This window comes from Ranitomeya imitator, chromosome 3 (genome assembly GCF_032444005.1).
Source record: "Ranitomeya imitator isolate aRanImi1 chromosome 3, aRanImi1.pri, whole genome shotgun sequence".
In the NCBI taxonomy this organism is placed as follows: Eukaryota; Metazoa; Chordata; class Amphibia; order Anura; family Dendrobatidae; genus Ranitomeya; species Ranitomeya imitator.
The window spans coordinates 558,664,044-558,677,361 of record NC_091284.1 but is presented as its reverse complement, the minus strand read 5'-3'; the positions used below and the strand labels follow the sequence as shown (position 1 = coordinate 558,677,361).

Genomic DNA, 13,318 nt, shown 5'->3' with positions numbered 1-13,318 from the left:
GTCATCCAGTTAGCCCTCACATAGGGTTAATGCCAGCGTTACCGGAGCTCGGTGTAATGCACTCCGGTTACGCAGCTATTAACCCTGTGTGACCAACTTTTTACTATTGATGCGGCGTTTGCAGCATCAATAGTAGAAAGATCTAATGTTACAAATAAGAATAATAATAAAAAAAGGTTATTCTCACCCTCCGACGTCGCGTCCTGTCCTCGGCAATGCAAGCGGCAGGTTCCGGTGCTAAGGATGCTCTGTGAGAAGGACCTGCCATGATGTCACGGTCATGTGACCGCGACGTCATCACAGGTCCTGCGCTCATACCAACCCTGGGACCGGAAGCTGCCGGGTGCACCGCACACAGGCGACAGGACTACAAGGGGCCCTCGGAAGGTGAGTATATGTTTATTTTATATTTCTTAACCTGTTACATACGTGGCTGGGTAATATACTACAAGGCTCTGTGCTGTATACTACGTGGCTGGGCAATATACTACGTGGCTGGGCAATATACTACGTGGCTGGGCAATATACTTAGTGGACATGCATATTCTAGAACACCCGATGCTTTAGAATCGGGCCACCATCTAGTATTTTATATGGTGCTCAAAGCATTTCCAAAGTACAGTGCCATATGGAGCCAAGTATGTCACCGTAGAGTTTGCGGTGTCCATCCCAATCTTTAGACGGGGCCTGTTTACTATGACGGTTGTTCCTTGTCCACCTGATATACAATGTGGCAGATGTCATCAATGTATCATTTGTAGACTACTTGGACAAGCCTATAAAGTAAATATTGCATTCTCCATAAATTTCTCAATTCATTTATTGCAGTTGTCGATGCTGTCAAAATGTACACAATTTCTCATTTCATTAACATTTATCTACTATATAATTGTCTAAGGGTCACTTCCGTCTGTCTGTCTGTCTTTCTGTCACGGATATTCATTGGCCTCTGTCTGTCATGGAAATCCAAGTCGCTGATTGGTCGTGGCTGTTTTGCCGTGACCAATCAGCGACGGGCACAGTCTGGAAGAAAATGGCCACTCCTTACTCCCTGCAGTCAGTGCCCGGCACCCGCATACTCCCCTCCAGTCACCGCTCACACAGGGTTAGTGCCGGCGGTAACAGACGCGAGTAATGCACTCGGGTAATGCACTCCGTAACTGCTGCTATTAACCCTGGGTGTCCCCAACATTTTCCTATTGATGCTGTCTATGCGGCATCAATAGTAAAAAAATGTAATGTTAAAAATAATAAAAAAACAAAAAACCTGCTATTCTCACCCTCTGTCGTCGCGTCCTCTCCTCGGCAGTGCAAGCGGCAGGTTCCGGGGCCAAAGATGGTATGCGAGAAGGACCTTCCATGACGTCACAGTCATGTGACCGCAACGTCATCACAGGTCCTGCGCTCATCCAACCCTGGGACTGGAAGCTGCTGCCTGCACCGCACACAGGCGAGAGGACTACAAGGGCTCCCTCGGAAGGTGAGTATATGTTTATTTTTTATTTTAACTCTTTTTTAACCTGTTACATACGTGTCTGGGCAATATACTACGTGGCCGGGCAATACACTACGTGGCCGGGCAATACACTACGTGGCCGGGCAATACACTACGTGGCCGGGCAATACACTACGTGGCCGGGGCAATACACTACGTGGCCGGGGCAATACACTACGTGGCCGGGGCAATATACTACGTGGACATGCATATTCTAAAATACCCGATGCATTAGAATCGGGCCACCATCTAGTTTTTAATAAGAGTCTTGTTGTGTACTATAACAATATGCCTCCAGGAAAATCCATGGCAACATTATACATCTACTTTACTTAACCTACGTGCATTAATAATCACTAAATAGAGATTCAGTATCTGGGCTGCAGTCTGGGACTGTGCCTGTAGTAATTGTGTTTCCTAAGCCTCCAGATGCTTGCTACAATCTCTAGCATAGTACATAGATGTGACGTGGCCAGGGCTAAAGCATGCACTGCTTGATTTCGGCAGAATACAAGGGTTCTATATAAGGACATGTTGTTGTCATTGCCTGTCAAGATACCAATCTCACTTAGTGCCTAGAGAGGAAAATGAGGAGGAATTATCTGGCCAAGCACAAAATATTAAAGGGAAAGCTCTCAGTGGAATCTTATAATAGCCTAACATGCCATAAGCCAGGATAATTAAGCTGACATTTCTTGGATGGTTTTAATGGGGTTTCAGGGTGTTCCGCTGTCAATTTGCCTTTTGTTTGAGCATCTCAATAATAAACAAAGCAATTTTTTTTTTTTTATCTCTGTGACATTTCTGGTGTTTAGGTTTGGAGTTTCTTTTGTATTAGATTATTTATTAAGACCTACTGTATGTCAGCATTTCCATCTGCTAGTAGGTGAATACAAGAAACAGCCATGCTAAAATTATACATTCACATTAGAGCAATAGATTTTTCATCCCTTTGACTTACTGGGTCTGTCGGATTTCCTTTCCATTTTAATTCTGGCAAAGCGACAGAAATATTCATGCATGTGAAATTATTCTGTCAAAAACAATTTTTTTGTTCTATAGTTGAACTAAAGAAGTTTTGTTAAAGTAAAGACTAATGGACCAAAATGTTTATGGCTAAATCTGCATAATGAAAGCGCATGAGATAATCATTTATTTAGTTGTTGTCCAACCATGAACCTACTTTTCCAGTGTGTATGGCCACTTTAACTAAGGCTGCCTTCACACTAGCAGTATTTGGTCAGTATTTTGCATCAGTATTTGTAAGCCAAAACCAGAAGTGGAACAATTAGAGGAAAAGTATAATAGAAACATATGCACCACTTCTGCATTTATCACCCACTCCTGATTTTGGCTGAGAAATACTAATGCAAAATACTGACCAAATACTGCTAGTGTGACGGCAGCCTAACTGTGGCCATTACCTTTATGGAGCACTCAGATTAGGAAAATGGAACACTCACAGCGAACTATGTTATCCAGAATGATCAACGACAGACACCAAAGCTCTTAGGCTAGGTTCACAATGCGTTAGTGGGTGTCCGCTAATGGAATTCGTTACATGGTGAAATTGGCGCAATTAACGCTATGTAACGGATCCGTTAGCGCACCCATTGACTTCAATGTGCTAACGGATCACTAACGCATCGCTAACGTATGACAGTTTTGGCATGCGTCAGCGATGTGCTGTCATTTTCGGACGGACCTCGAACGCTGCTTGCAGCGTTCAGGGTCCTATCTTCGCAAGCGCAGATCGTGCATCTGCGCTAGCGGGATTGCCAAACGCAATCCCTTTTTGGACATTGCGTTAGCGCAATCCGGATTGCACTAACGCAATGTGAACCTAGCCTTATTTTTATTAGATCCAGGTTACAGTCAGGTTACCTTCCTTTGGTGAGCTCCTATGGGGGCTGGTTGTGGGATATGCTAGGTCCGTAAGAATTTTATGAGATTCTTTCAGGATATTTTCTCCTCTGGAGATCCCAGGTGGTAGATATTGTCGTCATGTTTCTTATCGCAGTTTTATCGGTCTATAGAGATGAAACATGGCATGGATAGCACCATCTATCAAGCTAATATTAAGTTGGCGTGGTTAGAATAGCCTTACTCAGTTCAACTCACTCACGTCAGCGCCATTATAACTTTCCCCACGGCGCTGTCAGGGAGTTCAAATGAGTTCATTGGCTGTGAACTCACAAGACCTTTCTGACAGCACGGCGAGCATGAGAATTTTCTCAAGCCAGCGGTGACATCAGTAAGGTGAAAGAAGATCACCTGCGAGGCGCTGAGCAAGCGCATACAGCTCAGTGTCTGGACAGCGGGCAATACAGCTGCATCATGCAAAAATGCAGCCTGCCATCTAGATGTAGCAGAGCTAGATGCATCGTAGGACAAATGGATCATCATCTTCTCGGTGGACAGGTGGGCAATATGGTTGTTTATTATTTTAATTCTGTTACAGGGGACATTGGCTTCAGTGGACTGGGCGATGACACGAGTATGGTTTATTTTAGATTCATTAGAAGGTGTCTTGGTCATTCTTTCAATTAAAAGGACGTTATTATGGGTGTGTGTGTGTTTTTTTTTAAAATAATATCACTATGGGGTTGGTAATGAGGGTGTCTTATAGACGCCTCTCCATTTCTAACGTCTGGGCTTGATGTCACCTCACAATACAAAAGGTGACATCAACCCCACTATCACCCCACTAGATACTGCACCAGGGCAAGTGGTAAGAGCGATGCCAAGTGCCAGAATTGGCACAACGTATGGATGCACCATTTCTGTGACAGCTGAGAGCTGATGATTTTAGTCTGAGAGGAGGCAAATATCCATGGCACCTTCCTAGGCTATTAATATCCGACTACAGCTGTCTGCCTAGTCTTTGCTGATTTTTAAATATTGGGAGACCCTACGTAATTTATTCAGTAAAAAAAAAAAAAAAAAAAAAAAAAAAAAAAAAACAACAACATGTACAGTAAACTACACAAGCACTGTTCTAATTATATGCCACTGACCTCTTTATATCCATCTAGTCTGTGTGTATAAATCTATTCTATTTTGTCGGCTAACGCTGTGATTTTTCTGTACGTGGCAAATTAATTGCCGGCTTTTCAAAGGACATAAGTGTGTTTAAAAAAAAAAAAAAAAAAAAAAAAAAAAAAGGGATTGAGCGCTTGTGGAGAAAATAGTGCAAATAGGGTCTTATCCGGGATACAAATGGTTTAATATGATTGAATTGTACTCACCAGATGGAGCTAAAATTTAGCTTATAGAAGTATTCGCTGCAGCAGATCCACAGGTCCAATGGTGACCAACCGAAGGGGGGGAAAAAAAAAAAAATGGGTAAACGTGGAATCACTCTGCGCTGCTGAATAACTAGAAGTCTGGGAGTATTATCAATATAAATTGTGGTGCTTATTCATTCATGAATGAATAAAAAACACAATTTATATTTATATTATGCCCGGATTTCCAGTTATTCAGCAGCGCAGAGTGAATCCACGTATACCCATTAAAAAAAAAAAAATAGAAAAAAAATATATCGGACGGCACTCGCATGGTCAGTGTGCTGTGCGATTTTTTTTTTTTTTTCACACCCATTGATATGCATTGGAGAGTCTCATCCAAAACACAAGGACCATTGCAGCATGCTGCAATTCTTTTCTCAGTCCGATTTCAGACGACAAAAAAAAATTATCGCAGATGAGCTGTGACTCATAGCTTTAACATTTGTCAGAGTGCAATTCGATTTTTATAGGATTGCCCTCATAGATGAGCAAGAGCCCTAATAGAGCCTTTTTTTTAATACTAGATCTCATACAAACAGTTGACAACTGGACATGGAAAAAGATCCAAAAGCAAAAAGATTTCAAGGCTCTTGGCACCAGTGGGTTCAATCCTACCATGTCTTTGAGCTGTTGTGACGTATGAATGAAAAGACTACAGCACAGTCTGGTGCCTGGAGTCAAGAGGAAGGGGGAGGTTTAAGGTAAACAAGCTGGGGGTGGGTAGAATTACTGTACCAAGAGGTAAAACAGAGGCTGTCAAGAAATACCCACAATTACAAATTAGAATTCCTATAAGGCACTGGGATGGCAATTCTTGTAATTACAGCTGAAACTACTGCCCTACAATAATGATATTTTCTGCACATTTGGCAGGTTTCAATCCTTCCTCTGAGGTTTATGTATGTAGAATTTCTTAATATTTTCCATTTATTTTCCATGCAAGAGTAAGTGAGAAGTTGCAGGCTTGATACAGTTATAATTTACTACGCAACCAGACCGTCACTTGCATGTCCCTTTGGGAAAAAAAAGGACTAGGACGCAATTCACAAGAGCCTTTTACAAAGCAAAACAATAATGAACCCCTCCCAGTTTAATACTAATCTCTGACAAGCTGCTCTTCAATGGTTGAGCAGGAAAAGCCTGGCGAGCAAATGAAAACCAACAATTTCTGAGCAGCAGAAAGAAGACATTCATAAATGCCAACAATAAACAATATCCAAATTACAATGTAACTGTAGAAGGGGAGACAGCAGACTAAGGAGCCATTCACACTTTCCCCTCCATAACTGTGGACTACTTCTGCAATCAGAGTGGAAATATTTTGCTTATTTAACCTTTCCCTTACAAAAGAGGATTACAAGGCACTTCCGGAGCTCATACTCTTGGTTTATGAAACCGGTTTCAGACACATGAATTTCATCTTGTGTAATGTACATTCATTGAAAGAGAAAGGAACTTTGAAAGTAAAAAACATTTTAAGGATGTCCATTAAAGCCCTGTCATGGGAATGCCATTCACTCATTAACAGGTTAAAAAATTTTTTTCTCTTTTTCCATGCGTTGTACCATCATGGCACAGAACAATAATAAAAAAAGCTAAATTAAAATACTCAGTCCTGTGTGTTGGATGTATAATTTCTCCCTATGAATTGGTTTGATTTTTTTCAAACAGCCTTTTTCTAAAGTGCAATGTCCAAAAAACATTATTTGGTAACTGCAGCTGCACACATCAAAGACAGTACGAACAAACGATAACTACTGGAGCCATATCTTAAAATAGGGACACGCATGATACGCAGATAATTATGGTAGGAGAGAAAACGATAAAACTTCATAACCACAGATCCACAAAACCACCTAAGCTTTTTGTAATTGGGAATAAAGGAACACAATCACATGCATAGGAAAAATAGTGCTGACAGAGGTGGCTGACCTCTTGATTCCCATGTCATTGGCAGGCAGAATAGAGAGAATGGTCTATGTACCATCTGGTTAAAGGTTAAAAGACATCAAGGCTTTGAAGTCTCCCTTAAAAGAAATATGGGGGCATTTTGTTGTTAGATTTTGACAAAAAAAAAAAAAGAGAAGAAAGTGGTGCCAGGAACATGTATGAGAGTAACCTTACTGGACTGAACACAACCGTATAATCTCAGGATGATTTAGGCTGTGTGCACACGTTGCTGATTAGTTTTTTTCGCGATAAAAACACAAAAAAACAGCATACAATATGCATCCCATCATTTAGAATGAATTCCGCATGTTTTGTGCACATGATGCGTTTTTTTCCGCAAAAAAAACGCATCGCGGTAAAAAACGCAGCATGTTCATTAATTTTGCAGATTTCCCACTATAAAATGCACTGGGAAATGTCCGGAAAAAAACTCATCAAAAACGCATGCAGATTTCTTGCACAAAATTTCAGGTTTTTCTCAGGAATTTTCTGAAAGAAATCCTGAATGTGTGCACACAGCCTTAGGAGCATCCCCATACAGATAATTCCAACTCTACAACACTGTGGAGAGCTATAATTTACATTTCCGAAAAACATTGAACTAGACAAACTCCTCTATATACTGCTGGTTATTTTTTTCCCCCACATGAGATGGTATCAGTTTTGACTGTATTGTTCTGGGATATGGAGTAACCAATGCACTCAATAACCCGCGACTCATATCTGTCACAACGTAAGGCTTCATGATCATTTAATTAACAAATTAAAGAGCCATCAGTTATACCTATGTTACTGGATGCACAAAGTTCTCCATCATACACAAGTACTACAAATATGACATGAATTGATTATACATACAGTAAATGAGGACAGAAAAAAAATGTAATGTCTCACCTCTAACAGTGGTGGCACCCTTCATCCGATGTCCCAGGAAATCTATGCTTGGGTAAGGGCCAATGTCCATACTGGCAAGACTGAGAGCAGGCAAGTGGCCCCTGGAAGAGGCTTGTGTTAGCAGCAATAGGTTTCGCTCTTCAGGTGACAACTCAATGGCAATATAGTTCAGTCCATTCTGAAATCCAGCTGAAGTTTCCCTGCACATGGGACTACCACATTCACCGGCCTCTAACGTCTCTCCAGGTCTGAGGGACACATTTTCAACAGAGGCCGAGCTGTGCCTCTTCGGACTGTGTGCAAATGAAGGAGATACAGGAGTCACTTGAGTTGTAGATGAGAAAGTCTCTGAACTGTGGCGACGGCGCCCACCTTGTGGGTCTGCCCGAATTACCTTTGCACCCCTGTTAGGATCTGGGGGAGGACTGTGCAAATTAAAGCCTCCATTCATCTGATCCAAGAGCAAAGTAAGGCGCTGCACACCACCAGAAACGGTACTGTCTATAGGTAAGGTTTGATTATCGGCTGAGGATACAGGAGGAGATGAATGTGGTGGAGACTTCCGTGGACTCATTTCTGTATAGTCAGAGTTTGAACATAATTTTGGTGAGACTTTTGACTTGGGAGATGGAGGGCCGAAGTCCAGATTCATGTAGTCTGAAATTGGAGATTGTTGAGGTTCCGACCCAGATGATGAAGACGATAGACTTCCAGCAGCAGATTGAGGTCTAGAATCTGAAAGAGCAGGTGGAGGAGGCAAAGGCAGAGTATCTTGGGACCTTGTCTCTCCAAAGTATATATGGATATATTCTCCTCCAGGTGGGCTAGGTGGTTCTGGAGGATGCTCGCTCATACTGGGAAGTGTGCGCAATGCAAGTCGGGATGGTCGAGCTGCTCGACCATGTGGAGAAGAAGAAATAGGGGACCTCATCATGACATATGGTTCTGCATCTGCAGAGCAAGTAGTCTGGGGTGGCATTGTGTGATTTTGACAGCAACAATTATTTTTAGGCTGCATGAAGAAATAATCAGGCGTAAATGACAAAGACTCTGCAGGTGAAAGTCGATGCACAGGTACTGGCCGTGCTTTTGGACCAGACCACATGAGCATATAACCATCTGGAGAGTCCTCTTGGGAACCAGCAGAGGACTCAGTGCAGCAACGTGGATGAAGGATTTGCTGAGGTGCAGACACACTAGCAGGACTCATGGGAACATAATCCGCGGAAGAAACAGTAACTGCCCCATGACTCATTGGCATATAACCATCATCCTCATGACGCCCAATCTCCACATCCGCATAGTCCTCTGGATAGGGTTGGCATGTTTTTGGAGAGGAAGACAGAAGGCCAGAACTTCCCTTACATGTGGCACGAATTAGAGTAGACTCATCAAGGGAAGCGGATGAAAGTTGTGGAGTTGTAACTTTCTGTCTTCCTGGGGTTGTTAAGGAGTACGTTCTCTTTCGGGGACACTTGTCCAGCGCTGCACTTTCTAATCGCCGGGCCAGACATACACAGCCACCTGGAAATGGTTTGTCCATGGACATGTATCCATTCATGTCCCCTGTATGGGGTGGAGTATCTGATACAGAATCTGGAGTTCCACTTCCACAGCTCAAATATACACGAGACAAGTCTCCTGGACTTGAACTATAGTCATCCAAAGACATAAAACCAGTATCACTAGGTGACCCAGATGCTGAAGCATTGCAACTAAATGGCTGTACGGGAATAAGAGGATCAGATGCGGATCCATGACCACTGCTTCCGGAAGATAAGCTAACTGGGCTTGCAGCTGATGGTGGAGACCGAGGAACTGGCATGGACATGGACCTGCTGTGCTGAAGGGGTCCTGGTGCAGGAAACAATTTTCCATTACGACCACCCAAGCTTAATGTATGAGAACGGCTTAGTGGTGCTCGGAGAATACTAGGACTTAAGGGACTACTTATAACTGTCCTGTTGCTTAAATTATCTCCTTCACTCGCAGTGCGGAGTCGGGAAGATTGGTTGATAGGAACGCTAGATGAAGAGGGAGGAAAATCTGTACGAATCCTTCTAGGCAGTCCCGTCTGGCTTGGAGGCAACTGAGTATGATGCCGTCTACCTGGAACTGTAATAGGGTTCGAGCTAGAAGACTGGCTTTTACTACGAGGCCTAAATTCAGCTAACTCTTTCATGGCCTTCATAGCTTCCAAAATAGTCTCATGGATGCTTTGGGCAACCACATTATCTTCAACTTGCATCCAGATCTCCCCTGGTCCAGTGGAAGCAGATCGACCGACCTCTACAAAAAAGTAGTTGTCTGAGTGTCCACATCGTCGGATGTTCATCAACTGAAGGGTAACAGAAGGAGTTTCGCTATTTAGACGCACAAAACTGATACTTCTTGCAGACAAGCACAGGCGATGCACTCCAATCAGACTTTTAATCTGGCCCAAACCTCTGGGCTTCAAGTTTACTTGCCAAATCTCTCTGTAGGCTGCATTTGTTGGTGTTATCAGTCCATAGTTTGGATCCTCACTCATTGTCAAGTGGCTACTACAGTTTGTGCTGCAGCTGGCAGATCCTGAACAGCAGCAACCCCCAGTCCCTACACAGCCGTTTCTGTCTCTCTCTCCTCTGCCAGCACCAAGCAGATCCGTGAGTGCTCGATACCAGCTTTCTTGCTCCTGCTCGTTCTCTGCTGCCACTGCAAAATACTCATCACGAGTGTAAAGGGCAATCAGGTACTTGTTTTTAGCATCTGCTCTCTTATTAATATTAAGACAGTTGTCCAGACAAATGACCCTTTTGGCTGCTGCAGACTTGCTCCTCCACTTCTTCTCACTCTCATAGTATTCCAGCCTAGCAGTAGGGCATCCCTCTCCACGTTCTTTGAGCACAAAAAAGCGCTTGTGGCCATGCTTCTGCTTGCGTAGATAGCCGCACTTCTTTACGCTGCTGCTGTTGTTGTTGTTGTTGTGGTTGAGATTGGAGCCGACAGCAGGGAGAACTGGCTGTCCTGGAGTGGGAGGGCTGGCCATCCTCTGCTCACTTCTCAACCGCTGCTGCTTTGATACAGTCCTCGCAGGGATGATGACAGATAACGTATTTGTAGTTTTCCACCTGCTCTACGTTGACCTTCAATGGAAAATAAAAGAAGTCTTGAGTAATACGTAGTAAATAGAGGGGGTCACCCCCTGTTAATCCTTACAATCTGATTATGTGCTAATAATGAAGTGACAGAACAGGCATAAATGTATGTATGCTGATACTATCTACAGACTAGATGTGTGTACACGGGTAATACATATCACATACATATAGGCACACTGGGCATACATATTCTATATGTACAGCACTACAGTAATATCACTGCAGCAAAGACGGAAATAATGAGATCTCTGAATGAAGACATAGTAATGATATACAGAGTACGGAGCTGCGTACACAAGACGAGGACAGCCCTACAGCTCAAGGAGACTCCTCAGCTGCGCCTGTGTAATAATAATATTATATATATATATATATATATATATATATATATATATACATATATATATATATATATATATATTTTACACACACATATATATATATATATATATATATATATATATATACACACACACACACACACACACACATGTACACACATTATATAAACATGTATGTAGTAGATATTATGTATCTGTGGCCACACACCACACTCCACGCCTCCAGTAATGGAGATGCCGTCTGTACACACAGGTGACGGACTTACCGCGCTCCTCAAGGAGACTCCTCAGCGCCGTATGAACATGCTGGAAGTCGCCGCCTCAGACGCCGTTCTCTGGTGAACTCCCGTCAGGTGCAGCCATGCTCCTCAGCTCCGGCTGCCAGCCATAGGCGTACTCTCCCGCTATCGGTCACTGTGTAAATAGCGCATCTCCTCCACTGACTGAAGTAGAGAAGCAAAACAACATGTGACGTACCAAGTTACCGACACTGAAAACACACACGGCCGAGGGGAGGGGGAGCTGCTCTGATGATGTCAGGGGCACGTGACCGTGCGTGGGAGGAGCTTGAGCTAGTGGAGGTTTATGTGTGTGCAGCCCTGGTGTCCTAATCTGTTCAGTCTGTGACCAGGTAACGTGCTGTGTGCTGCTTCATGAGCTCTGCACTGTGTATACACATTACACACAGCCCTGCACTGTATATACACATTACACACAGCCCTGCACTGTATATACACATTACACACAGCTCTGCACTGTATATACACATTACACACACAGCCCTGCACTGTATATACACATTACACACAGCTCTGCACTGTATATACACATTACACACAGCCCTGCACTGTATATACACATTACACACAGCCCTGCACTGTATATACACATTACACACAGCTCTGCACTGTATATACACATTACACACAGCTCTGCACTGTATATACACATTACACACAGCCCTGCACTGTATATACACATTACACACAGCTCTGCACTGTATATACACATTACACACAGCTCTGCACTGTATATACACATTACACACAGCTCTGCACTGTATATACACATTACACACAGCCCTGCACTGTATATACACATTACACACAGCTCTGCACTGTATATACACATTACACACAGCCCTGCACTGTATATACACATTACACACAGCTCTGCACTGTATATACACATTACACACAGCTCTGCACTGTATATACACATTACACACAGCCCTGCACTGTATATACACATTACACACAGCTCTGCACTGTATATACACATTACACACAGCCCTGCACTGTATATACACATTACACACAGCCCTGCACTGTATATACACATTACACACAGCTCTGCACTGTGTATACACATTACACACAGCCTTGCACTGTGTATACACATTACACACAGCCCTGCACTGTATATACACATTACACACAGCTCTGCACTGTATATACACATTACACACAGCTCTGCACTGTATATACACATTACACACAGCTCTGCACTGTATATACACATTACACACAGCCCTGCACTGTATATACACATTACACACAGCTCTGCACTGTATATACACATTACACACAGCCCTGCACTGTATATACACATTACACACAGCTCTGCACTGTATATACACATTACACACAGCTCTGCACTGTATATACACATTACACACAGCCCTGCACTGTATATACACATTACACACAGCTCTGCACTGTATATACACATTACACACAGCCCTGCACTGTATATACACATTACACACAGCCCTGCACTGTATATACACATTACACACAGCTCTGCACTGTGTATACACATTACACACAGCCTTGCACTGTATATACACATTACACACAGCTCTGCACTGTATATACACATTACACACAGCCCTGCACTGTATATACACATTACACACAGCTCTGCACTGTGTATACACATTACACACAGCCTTGCACTGTATATACACATTACACACAGCCCTGCACTGTATATACACATTACACACAGCCCTGCACTGTATATACACATTACACACAGCTCTGCACTGTGTATACACATTACACACAGCCCTGCACTGTATATACACATTACACACAGCTCTGCACTGTATATACACATTACACACAGCTCTGCACTGTGTATACACATTACACACAGCCCTGCACTGTGTATACACATTACACACAGCCCTGCACTGTGTATACA

The 13,318-nt window shown here is 43.1% G+C and overlaps 1 protein-coding gene across 1 annotated transcript in view; it reads right to left on the bottom strand.

Annotated features, from left to right (window-relative positions):
• IRS2 (insulin receptor substrate 2) overlaps positions 1-11,616 on the bottom strand; it is a 31,803-nt gene extending 20,187 nt beyond the window's left edge. The window contains exons 1-2 of the mRNA XM_069757931.1: positions 11,377-11,616; positions 7,630-10,754 (exon numbers count right to left, since the gene is read on the bottom strand). Of these exons, the coding sequence (XP_069614032.1) occupies positions 7,630-10,657 (3,028 nt within the window). The 5' untranslated portion in view covers positions 10,658-10,754; positions 11,377-11,616. The remainder of the gene's footprint in view (positions 1-7,629; positions 10,755-11,376) is intronic.
• Positions 11,617-13,318: the final 1,702 nt, after the last annotated feature.